Source organism: Astatotilapia calliptera, chromosome 14 (genome assembly GCF_900246225.1).
Source record: "Astatotilapia calliptera chromosome 14, fAstCal1.2, whole genome shotgun sequence".
Taxonomy (NCBI): domain Eukaryota; kingdom Metazoa; phylum Chordata; class Actinopteri; order Cichliformes; family Cichlidae; genus Astatotilapia; species Astatotilapia calliptera.
Window position 1 is genome coordinate 8884132 of NC_039315.1, and position 19708 is coordinate 8903839.

The following is a 19708-nucleotide window of genomic DNA, read 5'->3' on the forward strand; positions in this document are numbered from 1 at the left end:
CTGGTTGTTCTGAAAAATGCTTTTTGTTTTACTGTTTGTCTCACGATAATTAACAAACTGATCCAAAGACTAATTTATAACAAAAATTCTTAAAGTTTCAAAAAAAACACATAACCAAACAATGCCTTACATCATGGTGAGTCACTCCACAGGTACATTTTAAGCATTAGAAACCTAACTGACTCTGTGGTAAATTATTTTACATAAAACATATGAAGCACAGATTTTATATCTACCTAAATCTATTTATTAAACAGCTCTTACCAGTTTCAGGGTGGGTTTTTTGTTGTTATTGTTCAAAAACCTTTCCACAATTTGAAGACGAATACAGACAGTAAATATTAATTCCAGAATAATCGTGCATAAACTGCGCCAGCGGCTGACAAACAATTCTCCCATTACATCTGAAGTCTTATTTCCAAGCCCTATCTGAGCCTGACAAAATACGACTGAAACATAAAACACCATCATTCATCACACTATACTTCATAATTACAGCAGTTGTATTGTTTAAATGAATATACAGCTATCGGACGTTTTTCCAGATATAATCCTGAACTCACCTGTTCTGCTTTACTTGTTTTCCATCCAGAAATCTATAAAAAGTGACTTTGGTCATGCAACTGAATAAATATTAACAGTTCCCTCTGTCCTTGGATGATAGAAAAGGTCTGCTGTTTACCCCTTTAACCAGCAGTTAAGTCAACATGTGTAGGCGTCCAGGAGCCACTCTGCTCTGTTCCCACCTGTATCAGCAGGAGCTAAAGGTTTTCTAAACAGCTAGCCTTCCCTCTTAGGGGGATAATATCAGGCCTGTATTATTCAACTGTAGCTCATAGTGAGAGCGCTGCCAGATCCTCTTGTGTCCCACAGCCACAGGTTGGACCACTGGGAGCAAGTAACATGAGCTGGGAATTCCTCTCTGTTTGGCATTCTGTAACACGATACTGAGACATTCTGTCCTCTCATCCTCTCTCTAAGGAAATCTCTTGTGGATAAAAGGCTGGATGGGCATGATGCCAAAAATGAGAACTTGTGTTTTCCCTCCACAACCCACATCTTTAAAACTGTGTACAGTATAAAATTACAGTTTCACAAAGAGATGAAACCCAGTTTGGCTGTGACACAATGGCTCTGAATGTTAAAAGCTGTGCACAACTCAAGCATCTGTGGCAACTGAGGGCGTCCTTCCTTTACCATTCTCTTTGTGCAACATTACCAAAAATATATTTTTAAAAAACCCAGCTGTTATGTAATTCATTGCATGGATATGACGTGACAAAATGCCCAAAGAAAACCTAGTTTAGATACAGAATTAGGTGGGTAGTCCCACAGTCTCATCCCAAACTTTTGATAAATATTGATTGGCAACAACATGAGCAAAAACTTTTGGGGTTTTTATTTTGTTTTGTCCTGAGCCTTTATAATCTTCTTCCTTTCATACTCTTTTGTAAAACAATCTAAAATAAAAAGAACAAATTCATTCATTCATTAGTCTAATAAGTAATTATCGTCAGTGAAGCATCCGTCTTAATATGCCTACTCTCCAAAACACTTCAAACTACCACTGTAGTTTCCTGCCAGGAACAAATTATCATGTACTCACGGGATGTTTTCATCATACAGCCAGAGTGGTTCATACCGGTATATCCATCAAATCTTAAGAGTGTCTCTCAGCATGTCAGAGCATCTTCATTCCCACACTGAGCCACATTCCTGCCCTCTCTCCCTGTCTGAACACAGCTTCCAGTTGGAACTCAGATCCACAGCTCCTTTCCCTTTCTCTTTCCGTCTACCCCCAACTACCATGTGCCTGTCCCAACACTAAATCTCTCCTTCAACCCACCCCTTTCTGTGGCAGACTTGTGAACATTCACCCCCGTCTTCTTCCCCTTCAGCTCCTACTGCCCGACCCTCCTATCCAGCTCTGCCCACGACAACTCTTTTATACCCCACTCAGCAGATTTTTTGGCAAACATCTAAGCTATAACCAACAGAGGAGATTGCCTCTGAATCCTTGGACTCTCTTGTATTTCAATAATTAAAAATTAAGAATTTCCTACCATTTCCTAAAAGATGTTTCTCGACTCTCACTCAGTTTTCTGTCCAGATTACACGAGGTCAGCTTTTACAGTTTTTTTTTTCGAAACTTCATCCAAGAAGTGTTAAAAGTGATGTGGGAAAAGTTTAACTTAAACAAACAAAAGGGAAGAACGTTTTTTACAGACTCCAGATGTTGTTACAGCGGGTCAATGAAATGGAAAAAACGTAGGCAGCTGAACTCTGGGAAAACCATGACATAAACTGTCAGCAATCAGCAGCAGTGAATCATGCTGAGCCCCTCGGCTCACAAGACTTTGCGCTAACATCATCCTAACAGTAATATATGTCAATCTGTTTCAACTCTATGTCTGAAACAAAACAAATACACTCAAAGTCGTCTGATATGGTGAGAGTGTAGTTTCAAGTAAATAAATGCATAAAGAACACGATTTTTTAAAAATAAAATCTTTAAATAAAATATATTTTGACACAAACACACGTTTAAAAAAAGCAAAAAGTCAACTCAATTTACCTTAGAGTTCAATGTAAATCTTTTAAAGTGAAAGAATCAAATAAGCAAATGTTTTTATAAATCAAATCCAGAAGGACACTGGGGCCGGATTGGCTGTACAATACATCAATAGCCTAATTTTACATTATACTGATTAAATCCCCATAATTATGATTTATGAGGAAAACCTATTGGTTTAATATGCGGATAAAGCCACTTTAAAATGATCAGGGTTTTCCATGGCTCTGCGATTACGTAAGGATATCATATCCATCCATAATTTCCTATCATGTGAGTAGAATTCCAGATGTACTCCGCTTGCCCTCTGCCTGCCTCGCTGTGACACTTCTGCCATTTCCTCTCCTGGTCTAATGGGGCCAGGACTGGGTATAAAGCTTCAAGCACAGACAGAATGGCAGAGTCCCTCCACTTTAGTTACCTCAATAAATCATTTAACAGCAAAGACACTAAGAGCATGGCAGAACTTTAAAACGCTCAAACAAACGGTTTAATTTACTATCTGTGTATGCCCACACAAATGTGCCTCCTCCATACTTCGGTGCCACAAAATGAATCAGCCAGATGACTCAGACTGTAACTGAGTACTGAGACTGTCTATAGGAACACCTGGAGAATGATAAACAGAACCAGCAATATGGAAAAAAAAAAGATTCCACTAGAAGGTGTCGTCATCCTGGGAAGCCTAGAGGTGAGGCCTCTCTTCTCCTTTATGATGCTAATTGCATACAGACACCCACTCACTGTGTGGAGTCAGCTAAGGCTAGCCAGACAGCCAGGGGAAACACACTGTCCTTCTCCTAGTCTGCAACAAAACCGCAACATCTGATGTTTCATGCTGAAAATAGCCTTACATTCCTTCTGTCTCACAGCTTATAATTGTGTACAGGGGAGCAAACAGGAAGCGCAAAAGAAGAGAACAGAAGAGTTCAAGGAAATGCTTGCAATTCACAAGGTGGATTAATAGTGTGCTGCCCCATGCAATTCACCTAATGCCGTGGGAATAAAGCCTTCCTATTTCAAAAGAAGGTCTTAATTAACAAAGCTCTACATGTCCCTCAGACTCCAATATCCTCAGCACAATATGCCACAGCGAAACAGGAGGTGCCACTGCTTAACATCACAACTGCCTTTCAGTTTATAACATTCACATTATCACTGATAAACTACCAAGATAGTGAAATAAAGAATACTAGTCAAATTCAAGAGACTTTGTTTCTCTCGTATTGAGTGACAACAGAGTACCTTTGCAGATTTGACTTTGTTCTTGATTGGCACATGAGCTAGATGGCTCCACAGGCCAAGTAATTACAGAGAGCCAATGTTGAATCATCCAGGGACCTCCACCCCCTCATTTGATCCTGTGGGGCACACAGGGGACCTGTTATCCTGCGGTCGACACAGGATGCAGGTTTAAAATGATCAGCTTTTGGCTGTGTTGCTAAGACACCAAGGCAAAATGTCCCCAAATACAAATGAGCTGTGCAAATCTTGGGCCAACTTCTGCCCTGTGGTCCACACTGACCTGTGGAGAGATCCTTTCATTGGCCGACAGGTCTCCAGTAACAAAGTGGATAAAAAAAATCTCGGTGCCTCCTGAAGAACAGAGACTTTAGGACAATCACAGTGTGAGCCCAGAAAAACCTGGTGCCAAGGCGGCATTAGCATTCTGAACCTGTGTAAATGCAAGGTTTCACAATTAAATCTTAGATCCACAGACCAGCCTTTTAATCTATCATCATCATTTGGGCTTTAATTCTTTTCTTTGTCTGTTAAAAGTTATAAACCTTAGCATTTTTCATTTCTCAGCAGACACACACACACAAACTCACAGCAAGCACGTATTGATTAAATAGTAAAATGAGTAAATAACATAACAACGTGAGCTAGGGATCTGCTGCTGTTGACCATTGCCAAAGCCTGCTGGGTCAAAAGTCATCTGGGCTGTGTTTTTCTCTTGAGGTCCTGTATTGAATTTAAACAAGAGCAGCACAGCTGTGGTAACACTCTCCTTCACCTCTGAAGGACACCCAGAGAGAAGGTTCTTTCATCTTCAGGGGAAACAACCCATCAGCTCGCTTTCTTTCACCATTCATATTGCCTTTTGTCTAGAAATAGCCATTAGAGCTTTTTCAGCATTCACAAGCTAGTAATGATAATACAATGCACAGTGACAACAATTAAATACCAAGACGCTAACTCACATACGCTCATTCCTGTGCAGTGTTGGTCAGCAGTAGGTTTAAAAAACAACAACAACAAAAAAAAACCTTCAGTAAAATTCCAACTTGAAAATCATGTGGGAATGGCACGATTCATGATAATCCAAACATTGCTAAACTCTAGTAAATAACTACAAATGGTTTCTAAAAGCAAATATCAGTTTATGTTCCAAGTCAACAGTCAGAAAGAAAAGGGAAAGCTTTCAAAATCACTCTGCCACAAACAGCCTTTCCATGGAGGATTTACAGATGATCCCAGACACAAACTGTAAACTGATAGCCATTCCTGCTGGCTGGGAGTCAGAGCCAGAAGACAAATAACTGGGTATGATGCTGGGGCCACGTGGCTTCTGAGCAAGCCAAGTCTTCAAAGTTCAAACCATCAGCTCTACAGTGTTTTCAGGCAGGCTGTTACAGTGTCTCACATTGACTTGGTTTCGAGAAAACGTTCTAACAATCACATGTTGAATCCCTGGGGTTGCTTTGCAAATAGCAAAAACTGAGGTTAGTGTCAAGTGTACTTCTGCTTCACAGACAGGTGTTCTGCTTCCTCCCCTTTGGTCACACTACAGGATACTTTGGCACATGGCTTCAAACTGACACTTAAACAGAAGTGTCTTTTACTACAGAAGGGACCTCTGACCCCAAACTCTAGAAAGGATGGTAATTTCCAGATCCCCATGTACCTCCACTTTACTGCCAATAGCTCTGAATAGAGGAGAAATCAATCAGTCGAGCTTTCTGTGAAATACATACGCAGCAACTTCCAAGAGACAATGTGAAAGCTAAACACTTCCAGACACTGAACTGAAGCCACGTTCCCACGCATGTTAAAGTGTTCTGAAAACTATCGTGGAGGCCCTTTTCTTAAGGATTTGCTTTCTTTTGTGATAAAAGTATCAGCTTTGGCTTTTGCTGATTTCCTTCTTCATGCAGGCAAAAGTCCCTGAAACCCTGGACTATTTCCTCAACCCACAGTGATCTTTATAGATTAATCATTGCTCTAGTTTTCAGATGAAATTATTCACTCTATCAACAGATAAGAAACACAGTGCAAGATTAATAACATGGGCAGGGCAGTAATAACATGCACCAAGGAGTTGCTATCTGCTCTCATAAATTTTCCTTTTTCAAAACTGTGGTTTTTTTTTTTAAAGCCAACATAGGAAGCATAGCTTGTTGAAACAGATCCTAGAGAGCTATTGTACCTGTGGACATATGTGCTCCCTGCAGTCCTGATGTAAGGCCTGCAATCCTATCAGACTTACGGTGAGCTCCACTTTCTCTTCACTAACATCTCCTTGGAGCTGTCTGCTACCTCCCCTCTTTCTTTTCCTTTTCCCCTCTCTCAGCAAGATTCCTGTCAGGGCTCTTCTAGTTGACTCCCTCCTCCTCGTCTTTTATGGCAGCTCTGTTACAGTTAGCTCCTACAGTTTCTCATGTGGCCATGTAGTTAAATGTAACACTTTAGTCCTACAAACAAACTAAACAAGTTCTTATACAGTAGGTCTTTGATGCATCTGCATTCAAAGTCCATACATCTTGTCTTTTATGTGAAATTCTATAGGGTGCATGCCTTGATTCTCCATTCTCTTTGATAGTCTACGTAAACACTACAATTTGGTTTTCCAGTGAAGAAGAATTACTAATTGCTAAGAATTACTGACAAACTCTCAGGCAGCTCAGGTGAAATCTTGACAGTAACATGAAAATAGAATTACTGGAAGCTTTATGACACATGTTTCTAATGTTGTGGCACCCACAAAGATTAAAAAAAAAAAAAAAATTCAGATGCTAATTAGTATAAATGTCTTGATGCATGCTCAATCATCCAGGTAAGGAAATCCCAAAATGCTCCAGGTGATCCAGAAGAGAAGAAGGACAACTGCTGCCTAAGTGAAAACCCTTAGTGAGCCCTTATGAGTCAGGAGTATCGGAACACCTGAGGCACATTTTCTCTGTGATTTTCAAACCCCAAAACACGCTGCACCAAAAATTGGTCCACCCCAAGGATCCAGTTGCCTGGCACAAACAGAGTAATATTGTGTACGCCATTAAGTGCCAGGAGAATTACTGTGATTAATACATCGGGGAAACCAACAACCTCTGGCTAAGCGGATGGCACAACACAGAAGCACTAAGCAACCAGTGGCCACTCTCAATGGTGAGGATGTACACATCCTGGACAGGGAGGAACGCTGGTTTGAGCGGGGAGTCAGGGAGGCCCTTTTTCGTGAAAAGAGAAAGAGCATCTCTGAATCAAGGAGGGGGCCTAAGGGTACATCTTTCACATTGCAGCCATTCCCCAACTCTCTGTGAATGCTTCCCATGACCATTGATCAATGCTTGTGACAATTTGCATATTAATGATCAAGAAACTGACCTCACAGCCCATTTTTCATCAGTGGTGCTAGTTTCAGTCATTATGCAAATGTACTGTTTATAAGATTGGGGAAACCTGCAGTCAGCTGAGACTGAAGAAGTCGCTTGAATGAGTGACGAAACGTTTCCCCCCACTGAAAAGGCTACATCTAGATGAACAGAATCAACTTTTTGAGATAATTAGTATAAACTAACACATCCTGTGTAGTTTATGAGTGAAGTAATGAGTAAAGACAAAAATAGAAAGGAAAAAAACATCCTGAAGAAATCCTTCTGAAGTCAGATCCTGCAGAGCTCTATTAGGTCCTCCTTCCTCTCATTTGGAAAGGTTCCCAGAGGGCACTATGGAGGGTTCCCTCCTTCTCTGGGAATGGCCTGGGAGAGTCAGAGGGTAGAGAGAGGGCCAATGTCAGAGCACGGGCCCCATACCGTGAGAAAGCCCTCTCAGGACCTCCACAATAAAAGCATGGAGCATCCGTTGGGATGCTGGTCCTAATTAACAACTTCAAAGTGAGTGGCTACAAGATTTCCTCAGGAGCTTGATGTACTCATGAAACAGACTTGTGAGTGGCAGCACAGAGGATCATACTGTCAGCACAACTTTTGTGTATGACGAGGTACAGCTTTGGTTTACCAGTACTGCCAGCCACCCATAGAGTTAAGTGACTGTTCTGCTCTATTAGAGCATTTGTACTCTTACCCACAGAACAATAACTTAAAAATGTAAAACCACTTCTCATCTGTGCCCGTCGGCGTCTGGGCTGAATAGCCTATAAAGAGGAGAGATGGCGGCTGAATGTCTGTGACCTGGATGTGCGCTGCCTTTACACTTCTGTCATTTTTTTCCAGCTATGACTTGTAATGCACATTTCTACCACAAGAGGTCAGTCAAGTGTTAAACTCTGGCACTTAGAGCACTGTGTTTTAATCACCAATTATTTTGGACTATATAATACATAGTTATCTATATTTTTTATTTCACATCCATACAAAATACATTTATATATAAGCAAATGTGGAAATTTAAGGTCAGACCCCTAAAGGCACTGACTATATAATCTCTTTTCTAACCAAGACCAAGCCAAAATAAATCTACTATTCACTGTAAAAACAGTACAGCATTTTTTTGTGGCATGTGGAATATAAAACATCTGAGCAGTTTTCCAAAGCACTTCTGTTAATATGTGACTTTGTGTTCCTGTTACAGTGCAGCCAAGGCATTTCTTCAATCTGCACCTAGTAAATGATTAGCTCCACACATGTGGCAGCTGTCAGCCTCAACTGATTCACACACAGGAGAAGGAGTTTGCAAAGAGTATGTGAGCTCTTTGCTCTTTGCCAAATACAGGCAAAAAGTGGGAATCTGCAAAAGAGCTTTATGAATGCGATGTTTGCTTTACTTGTTAGAGGTTGGTTGGAGTGAGCCAGTTTGTTCCTGAGAGTTACAAGATTCTTAACCATTTGTTTTTTCCCTCTGTTTTTTAGTCAACAGAGCAAGAAATTTCCACCAACTAACAAACTGTACACAGTACATTTTGACCTTAGGAACAGTGGGATCTACAACAAGAACCATGTAGAGCTATAGTTTAAATAGCTCTGTTATTCAAGTGTATATGTGCTCTATTATTTAACACTCAAATAATATCTGAAATAAAATGTGTACGCCTGATGTTTTCATTGAAATTCAGACCTTTTTCCATTTGCCAGTTCAACAAAGGAGGATTGGGAGACAAAAATCTGAAACAAGGGTTGTTTAAACAATGTTGAACACTAACAATCTATTTATCTTTACACTTTTTAAACAGGTATTAGGAAGAAAGTCTTTGAGGGGGGAAAAAGCTTTTTGGTTTCGTAGATGTAAATGGCAAAACAGGATTTACAATAAAAAGTATAACAACTGGAACATTAATTTTCTAAAATTCTTAACCTTTTTGAGTACCATCCTAGCTTGCATACACCCTGGAAAGAACAGGCAGCACATTGTCCTCAAATGTTCACACCCACAGCAATACAGAGAATAAAACCACATTGGCATGTGACCAAACTCATATACATACATACATATATCTACATCTTAACTACTATGTTTAACTATCACACAGATTTCAACACACTTTTCGGTAAACGGGAAGTTATACAATACGTCCAACACCACATGACAGTCAGTTAGCAGCTTTTGACTATTGCAGCCAATTAAAATGTGAAAAAGGAAGAACTTTTTAAAGTCTTTTTAAGACTCTTTGCTTACATCCTGAATTTCTTTCCTCAGCTAAGCAGCTTCACTTTTGCAAAAAACACCAAAGTGCAAAAACACTAAAGGCTAAGACTTAATTAGAAATAGCATGGTATGGATTGGGACATAGCATTGTTATGCCTAAACTAATACACACACAATTTTAGTAATCATGTAACAGAACAAACTGCAACAGTACAAGCCATAGATTTCATTATCTGAAGTGTGATGACTGTAATGTTGGATGTAGACAACCAGCTAAGCACGTTGTCAAAATTGCTTTTCCCTCCCTGTCAGTTTTATTTACTGCCCCCTTAAGGCAGCAATCAAAATCTGCATAGCACTCTCAGCTACATCCCAGAAACTCATGAATAAAAGATAAACAGGCTTGAAGGAGCCAAGTTAACAATGTGCAAGGCTACATCTTGACTTATCATCATACTTTCATTTGAAAGAAGGAGCAGTTATATTTGTTTCACACTCAGTTCATCAAACGCGCCACATGTTGTAGCAGACCGCTGATGAATAATGCAGTGCTTTGGCAGAGGAGCCTTGACAGGGACAGGGCATGGTCTCACTGGATTCCTTACTTTGAGGAGCCCCTTCTACTGATACAACTTCTCAAAAGACAGAACAATGCAAACCCATTTCCAATGCAGTTTTCAAACCATCTTCCAGTCGGAGGAAGAACAGACGGTGCAGCTTGTCCTCTTAAAAAGCTTAAGTGGTCCTGTCTCCTCTATGCTAACTACTTAAAAATCTGCAAGCAGTACACACATTATCCCACTCAAATATTTCTGCCTCAGTAACTTATCTCTTTTAATCATTTAAACTTTACAGAAAATATAAACCTTGTCATGAAACCTTGATAAAAAAAGCAAACACTTGGTGTTTACCAAGTGTTGCTGTGTGGCGACATAAGTACTAATGTAGCTGACAGCACAATTAAGTAGGAGCCTTACAGCCATGGTAGCAAAAGAAAAGATGCAGATTCACTGATATGCACACAGCTGCCACTCAGTAACTTCTGTCATATTAAAAGGAGCAGGATTTGTCCTCAGCTATGAAGGAAAGCACTAACGGCCTTTCCAGGCTAGAGATTGGAGCCCGCTGCCTGCGCCAAGGTCAATAAGGCATGAAGAAAGGCCATGGAAGGGTCACACTGGACAGAGCTTCTTGTTCAAAACACAACAGCCCCTCACTTAGGAAAAGGCCCCAACACAGTAAGCGAGAAAATGTAGCAATGTTGCTGGAAATTCATCTTTGCTGGAGCAAACATTTCCAGCAAAGATGAAGCTTCCAGAAGTTTTCCATGATAAAACAGGAATGCTTCCACAGAGGAAAAAATGGTCCATGAACAATCGATGAACAGTCAAGTTTCATGATAGTCTGGCCGAGTTTATAGGAAAACAGATGAAAATCATCCCTTTTAACGTAAGACATATGTGCATGCAAAAATAAATGTGGCTAGTACCGACCTGTGGTAGAAGACTAAATGTATCATTCAAATGTCAGTAATAAAGGTCGTTTCTTTTTTTAAACAAGAACAACAGTACAAAAAATCGACACATTCTTGTCCAGAGACTATGTGCAGTGCCTGGACACAAATGGCTGTTTAAATGTATGATGTACTGTATGTATCTCTGCCCTATGAATAGTAACAAACAGATGCAGAAATTCTGAGAATCCAGGCAAGGGTTGAGCAGGGAGGATTTGAGGGAGAGGGCAAAAAGCTGCAGACAGACTGTAAGCCCTCCAGAGTAATCGCATGTGGGATACTCTTCTGAAATCTCAGAAATATTTTCAAGGACAGAGACGCATTCCTGCTGTAATATACAGACCCCTTCAGATCTGGAATCAGCCAACATACCTTTTTTTTCTCATCTTAATTCACACAGCTGTGCGTGCACATCCATCTACTCTCCAAGCTGGAAAGACAGAATATTTCGAGAGTAACAACTAACGATACCTTAACTTAAAGGACTGAGGAGGATCCCACGCAGATAGCTCAGGATACCTTGAAATGTCATCTAATCGGAAACGTGACTAAGATCGAACGGCCGTCCCTGGAATGTTGGAATGAAACAATACATGAGTAATGCTGCCCATCACCATGACCCACACTCACTTTCAACCTGCTGTGTCAACAGGGCCGACCAGCTGGAATGCAGCAGCTACTGCCAATACACAAAGATCAATTCGGTGGCTCTGTAGCCAGTGCTTTAAAATACCACTTCACTGTTAGCTTCAGCACTTCAGACTGGTGTAAGAGCACAAGATGATACACAACTGATACTTCCTTTAAGAAGCATTTTAGTTGTTTACCACTGTTTTTTGGTTAGATTTTTTTTTAAGTTTTTTTTTTTTTAAAGTCACAGCAGGAAAATTGCTTAATTGTGACAAAACACTGGTTCCAACTAAAAATTCCAAGCTACTCCTCAAAAACATGACAAATAAGATCTCCCATAAAAAGAAACCCTGTTATTAAAATGACTTAACTTGAATAAAAGCATCTTACATTGCACTTTAAACATACATGTTTTCTGTCCTTGTCATAGATGACCCACAATGTTGGTTTGCTGTCAACCTAGACATCTGTGATCTGAAAACAACACGTCTGGTTACATGACGCCACACGTCAGTACACACCAGATCATAAAGATTTCCACCAGAAAACAGGCGTACACACACGCAGTACTGGGAAATCCACCCAACAGCACCCTTTGTGCATCTTTTACATCATCACAATCAAAAACAAGCCTTGTGTTTTGCCCTTGCCTCTGCGGCGATACAAAATATTATCCACACAAGGCTGCATTATCTGACTCACGCTCTTGTTACTGTGACTGAGAGGAGAACTATGCTGTACGTTACCATCTGATGACCAAAGTTTCTTAGCAATGAAGCTTATGTTATGAAATGCAGCCACCCTTTGATCCAGTGGCAGAGTGCTCACACCTGCATGAGGGAGCGGGAGTCGTAGTATTTAGTTGTCTTTGTTGTTATACATGCCCTTTCTTGGCCTCTGGGGAATGGATTTAAGTCTCCAGGTATTTAAAGACAAAGGAAAGAGGTTAGAGGCCCCGGAGGAAGCTGAAGGCGAAGGGCTCACCTGGTTACAAGCAGCAATCTTTAAATGAACGGAGTGCTTGTAAACCTGTCAAGTCAAGACATTCATTGATGTATTGTGTTTACACTGTGGGCCCAGCTCTTCTTACATAACTGACCCTATTGATTATCACCTATCTGTATTTGTTATAGTCAGTCAATACCAATTATTTAACACCTCTGCACCCTTGACTACCTGTTGGCTAAAGGTCAAGTTTTTTTTCTCTTCTGCAGCGATACACACAAGCACACCCTGTTTCCGGGTGTCCTGTACATGTGTCTTAAAAAGGCTGTTAACACTGAATTCCACTTTTATCTAGAAATAAGTGAGAAACCAATAGAGATACAAACTGATATGAAAAAGACAATCAGCTTATCCCAATCAAAACAAGACACTACTTTGTCAACATATCATCCTGCAATCACAGCCTCATATTCACAAACACATGACAGAACTTATTCACTCCATGTTTTGACTACCACCTCGCTTAGTCAGTATTCCTCTCAATCCTGGAAAAATGACAAATTCACTCAAAAACCAAACAACCAAAAGAATTGAATAATTGTCTGAACTGTCACTTCTGTCCTAACAAGCCTCCTACCTCCAGCAATCTTCTTGAGTAGTTGCTGCCTGGCAATAATCCTGCCCAACCTGTAGCCAGAGCGTCTGCGGTGATGGTCCATTCTCAGGTATATATCCTGAGTCTCAGGGGTCATACTCCCGAGGCACTCACTGGCCGTGGACTCGGGAAGCTCCCAAAACATAACTGTAATAAGCCCCTATCCCCTGGCTGATAAACACTCAACCACACAGGGTCTGACCAACAGAAAACTTCACATACATGCGTGAAAAGCCTAAAGTGAGCAGAGAGGGAGGGCACAGCGGAGGCTATGGGGGGAGGAGTGCCAACACTTCAGCCTGTCTCTGCAGGCCATGTGACCACAATGAAACCAATTGCAAGCAGGCAGTGGGAGTACTGCCCACCTTTCTGAGCTGAATCCAATGTCTGTGTGAATACTTGTCAACTTCCCCCTGCTCTGGAGGGAAATATAAATACCACTGGAATGCCTATGAACTGAGTAAGGAGAGCAGGAGAGGATGAAGAGGGGTTTGGGAGGGCTTACAAAAATAGTGGCTTTCAGACCCTCCCTGTGCTAGAACAATACTTGTGCTGTTGCAGGTCACACAGGCACCAAATTTACTGCACGAGAAATTCTTGGTGTCGTTTTCGAGAAAACTACGGAACGGGAATGAGAGCGAGAAGTTGTTCTTCATTTGAGAAGTCTCATTTCTGCTCACCCACACCCACCACATAACAGCCTCTCATAACAGCCAGTCACAGGAAGTGCTCTCAGTAGGCTGCCTATAAAGTGTCAGCTACTCACAGGAAAAATAGCTTGGAGTTGGAACACGACTGACCTAATTCCACTTTACTAAACTGAAAAGTAAAGATCAATCTCCAGCAAGTACTTTAATCAGTTCTGATGATCAAAATTAAAGGCTTCCATCTCCCTGACACAATAATGTTTAGTCTCACTTTTGTACAATCTGACTATTATCATCAGTGTTGGGTAAGTTACTTTAAAATAGTAACTTAGTTACATTACTAGTTACTTCTCTCAAAAGTAACTCAGTTACTTCAAGTTACTCGTTACTTTCAAAGTAACTAGTTACTAGGGAAAGTAACTTTGGTTTTACTCAGAATTCTCTTGTTAATGTGTTTCTTCCATAACTTTGCCAGTCTTCTAGCTTGCTTACTTGCCACAAGTGCACTGTGCCACCTACCAATAGAAAGGATATGATAACGTGCATATTTCCACGAGAGAAATCCCACGCCTGGACCGTCATTGACTGCTGCCATGATTCTAGCCTACGTCACAGAGTCATGTGCGCCTTTTACATCCAACACAAAAACTGCAGTCGTGGTGCTTTCGATTGTACTCAGAACTCAGAAATTCTGCCTTCTGAATAGGAAGATGTAGGTAACACCAGACTGCAGATGAGCTGCATACAGGGCTGGACTGGGACAGAAAATTGGCCCGGGCATTTTGACTAGAAACTGGCCCACCATTATAGGAAAAATCATAAAGCCTTTGAATGAAAACAAACACTGTTGTGACAGTGATGTACACTGTTTTGATGGTATATATGCATCAATCTATCAATCGTTTGTTGTAAGATTCAGATAATTATTTTTTAAAAGCTAGACATTTTAAATGAGAATAAGAAAGAAAGTATTTCTTTGTGCCCCCCATTCCCTGTTAATGCCCTACATGCCCCCTTGGCCACACTTTGCTAGATCCGCACCTGCACAGTTACCAGCTGTCAGCTACCTAAAAAAGGATCCTGGGGTTATTTGTCTCTCAGAAACAGTTCATAACTTCCCTTCAACTCATTCATGTCACCTAAAGGGTAAACCTGTTTCTCCATCACCTGCTCAGCTCTGATGATCCAGTAAGGACATCTCCTGGTTTCATCTTCATGTTTCCCTCTCACCAGATAACCAAACCATATCATGACCAGCAGCTTTTTTTTTACAGCTGTGGCTCCAGCAAACATCAGCTGATACTAGAAATTAATATTAAATAAATTCTAACAACAGCTGATCAAGCTTAAACGTGCTGCTGTTGTTTAGCGCGACATCCGCTGGTTTCCTCTTTCGGCGCAAAGTGGGCGATAAACAAACAAGAGAGCCGATCAGCTGATCATTGATCAGTTTTCATGATTGAAGTAGAAACGGGAGAGGGAGGGGGGAGAATGAGAGAAGAAGAGGCAGCTGTGCAGCGTAAAGACACAGAATAACTCCAGCTTTGTGCCTTTTTCATTGTAGCTGAATTACGGGACAAACTGTTCCTTTTCACCTCAATAAGAAACGCGTAATATTTTCTCTGAATACCAGACGGGACGGTTGGCAACTCTAATAACTTATGAACAAATTAAGGTTCAACATCATTAACTTCATAGCACCACCCAGCTGTGTAGAAACTCCGTCATGCTAGCTAGCACGCAGTACGGAAAAAGTCAGAATAACGAAAATAAACTCCACCTAAGCTTGGTTTATATCTGACCCAGAGAGACTGCAGGTCATAACTTCTTACCTGAAGTTCAGTTCACACTTGGACCGGCGGCCGCCTCGGGTCTCTTTTCCTTCTGCGTCCCTTTTCCTTCATCCACCTGCTGCCTCCACCACTTGCTAATGTTACTGAATCTGTGGAAACTCCGCGATGCCACCACACGAAGTAACGAGTAACGACCCTATCTAAATCCCAGTAACGAGTAACGCGTTCCTGATTTTGGCATAATAACTAGTTACCGTGCTCGTTACCACAATAATAACGTAGTTACTGTAACGCGTTACTTAATAACGCGTTAGTCCCAACACTGATTATCATGTAATAGTTCCTCATAATTGCAGCTGTTGTAGCTGGTACACAAAGACTTAATGACTTTCCATTTTCTGCCATGGACCAACAGACATCTATCAAACTGTGACTTTAAATAAAGCTGTGTAGAACAAAAGGAAAAATTAGGTATTTATGGGACAATCGCTACAACTTATTACAACTTCTTTTTGCATATAATCCCCCTCTCGCCCCCATTTATTTGTTTATTTATTCATATGCAACTCCGCAAGCTCATTTTCTTGTAAGACATTCCAGGACAGTAACAAAGTAACAGCTAAATCAATGTACAATGCATTAAAATAAAGATAAACAATCACATGCTCCCTTAAACACATTCTTTGTGATTCCCTTATGCTTACTAATGACAGAGCAACACATCCCCTGCAATCCTAAAGCTTTTTAGAAGCTTGTGAAAAGGTAAATGTCCTATCCCAGTGGGATCAGATATTAGCCGCTCTTTGAAACTGCTAGATTGCACCAATGTATGGGCAGTGTAGGTGACAGTTCGGTGCATTCACTTTATTTGTGCTCTATCCAGGCAACTCCACATGGCTTATTATTTCCAGTATTGCAAACACATCTCATTTGGATTATTTTTTGTGGAAAATATCCCAAACATATCCTCCAGAAACTAAACAAAGCTCAGCATAAAAACGGCGTTACAAGGTTGGATTTTTTGGCTCCGCCTTCTTTTCAGGTTTTACAAGTAAAACCAAAAATGAATCTCCTCTAAGCTAAAAAAAAAAACAAAAAAAACATCTCAAATATTTTCAAAAGCAAGTCACTTACTCCATTTGGAATGGCAAACTAAATCATATATTCTTATGATTTTAAAGTCCACTTCTGTCAGCCAGTTTACACCATAAAATAACAGCCTTCTAATACCTGAAATATGCTTTGGTACCAGCAGACACACCCAGTGCCAATCAAGGCCCCTGCCACTCTCCCAGTGACTGTCCCGGCCTCAGCATACAGGCTTGTCTGTTTAGTGTGAGCATGGCGCCACACACGTGAATAGAGCAGAAATAGGCAAGCGACCAAGTTAAACACAGCCCCTGTCTGTTCCTCTCACTAGCTGGCATAATCCACCCTAGCTTAAGCTCACAAAGACCACAATTCAGCAGCACACTTCAGAGCCCGCTTCACATTTTCATAAACTTCTCCCGGGTTTAATGGCCCTCCCCACACCCTCAAGTGGCATGTTTAATACAAGGCTCTCGCTTTTTTAAAAGCACTAGGTGATGGTGCGACACCATTCAGATGATTTCATTGGGTGACGACTCTTTTTTTTTTCCCCTCTTTTTACACACACACAAACACCTGCATTCATTCATGTTGTGAAAGAATGGCTTAAAGTGTTAGATGCAAAAAATGAGGGCAAACATTTCTGCATATTTCTCTTCCCTTTTGTCTAGACGATGTATATCACCGAGTGCATCATACGTATCACATTACAGAATCAATCTTGTAAATGACAGTGAATGAGATTAATGGTGTCACCGTCTCCGTCCATGCTCAAATACCTGAGCGGTGATCGTGAAAGAGCTACAACATCTTCTGTGTACTCAGAGATGTCCTTGTGTTTAACTTTATGCCGCAAGCCATGATGAAATGGCTGTGGTCTGTCCTTAGAGGGAGCGCAGTGACTCCAGCCCTTATCAAACTTGTTTCAACACGCCACTGTCTGGGTTTCAGAGCTCAACTGCTATACCACATGACAACAGGAATCCAGACTCACATTACAGATGCACAAAAACATACAGAGGCTCTGTCAACATAGCTACCATGTCACAAAGTGGATTTTTATTGTTTATATACCCCATAAAGAAAAAAATAGATATATGTGATACTGGGTTTGAATCATGTCCAGTTCACATATAGCAGCAGTATCACACTTCATTATTAGGCCCAAGCCATAATGCAGACTTTTAATACATGTCAAACTTTCATTGCTTTCCACTCACTTTCTGCCATGTGTGATTACAAAAGGGGAACTTGTATTCTGAATCATCTTGAGTTAGTTGACGTTAGTCTGATGTGGTTTTATTCAGCAGCAGACACATGTATTCTGGACTGGGCAGTCTTGCTTCTGGTGTGGCTATGTTTCCTGTGGCTAAGTTTTAAGAATAACTCTAGTGTGACAGAAGATTTCCACTTCATGAGCCACCACATTTCTGACTGCTGAACTCAGCTCTGCATGATCATCACGCTCAAATACTGCAAGACCAGTTGAGCTCTATATGATGAGGTGGTTAAACTTTTTAACTCGCTTCAGCTCTTGGATGCTTTTTTTTTGTTTTTAGCAAGACTTCATGCCTATATTTGTCATTGGGAGTTAATTTAACAATATAAATGCTACAAACCAATTATTTCACCATTGGCTTGTTAATTGTAAGTTTTGCTTCTGCTGGGGGTAAAATTTCCAGATAAAATTACGACAGGAGGACAGTTGCTCAAAGCTGCTTATTGACACTTAAACAAATATCTAGCATACCCATCAGCCAGGTGTGATTCTAAAAAAAAAACAACTGTTTTCTGGATTTGAAGCTTGAGCTCTAAAGCTAAGTACAGAAGGAATATTTGTGGGTTTAGACACCAGGCATAATCTGCAAATGATCCCCAGTTCAAGATTGGGGGACACACAAAAACCCGATTTCTGGCTTAGATAGCCCTAATGCCAATGCCATACCCAGATAAACTGGAGGTTTTAAGAAGGCTTACTTGTGTAAAGTCTGTACCAAATCAAACGTGCAGATCTGTCTGCTGTGGCAACCCCTTGGGAAATAAGGAAGCAGACCAAAGTATCCAGGATTTATTTATTCCAGGATGCCTATGTCTCCACAATCTATCAGAACTGGACACATAGATCAAGAACGTCTCAACTCACTAAAGTGATGATTGACAGAGAAAACCACTAAACCCTCAGTTTATAAATAAACCAAATATTTTAACACTTTTAAGAGCTGTAATAGATGCGTCACAGTACTGTACAATACAGGCAATCTTGTATATTTGTATTCCTCCACAGAATTCAGTTTCAACACCTAAATGTCAAATAAAATACTGTTACGGCTGACTTCTAAGGCTGCAACACAACTTACTCCAAAGCTCCTAAATAAGCCAAACAAATCAAATCAGGCATTTGACTTAAAGCTAAACTTTCAGTTTGAAAATTTCTGCTTTGCCAACAAAAATTCAGTTTAAGAGGTTTAATTAATGTCTAGGATTTGGACAAAGGCTCAAAGTCTCAAAGTCATAACCTTGGACTGTCACCTTATAATGAAAAAAAAGTTTGTGATTTAAACTTATCTACATAGGCTGGCAGCTCACATCTCTTTGTTTGAATATGTAATGAACACACATTAATCTCAGAGGTGTTGATAAGGCTTATTAAAGCTTTGGTTTAAATTTGTTTGCTGCAGAATGGCCTTAAATGTATCTTCATAATATAAGATACTGTATAATTTATTTTTAAAAAATTAAACTAAACTTTTAGCCAGTTCGTTAGTATTTTAGGGTGCAAACACACTTGTCGCAACATAAGTTCTTTGTGACATCATAAGTTCTTCGCTGACAGACCAAATCCATCTCGAGTACCTCACTAGCACCATTATCTACATATACACTGAAAAAAGAAAATATCCAAAAATAGAAATTTGTACCGCACCTAGCACCCTAAAAACAGAGAAAAGAAAAAACTTTCAGACAGAGTTCACAAATGATTCAAATCAATTCCCATATGTCAGCCATCTACATCTGGGTCTGGTCTCTATGCAGCATTTGTCC

General features: G+C 40.5%; 1 protein-coding gene across 9 annotated transcripts in view; it reads right to left on the minus strand.

Annotated features, from left to right (window-relative positions):
- stard13b (StAR related lipid transfer domain containing 13b) overlaps nucleotides 1-19708 on the minus strand; it is a 77593-nt gene that overhangs the window by 11557 nt on the left and 46328 nt on the right. Inside the window, exon 1 of one of the 9 annotated variants that reach the window (XM_026193285.1) lies at nucleotides 13120-13955. The exons of 7 other annotated variants lie outside the window; for them this stretch is intronic. In XM_026193285.1, the coding sequence (XP_026049070.1) occupies nucleotides 13120-13282 (163 nt within the window). In that variant the 5' untranslated portion in view covers nucleotides 13283-13955. Of the gene's footprint in view, nucleotides 1-1606; nucleotides 2480-13119; nucleotides 13956-19708 lie in introns of those variants that run through there. One more of the 9 variants, XM_026193288.1, reaches the window with a different exon arrangement.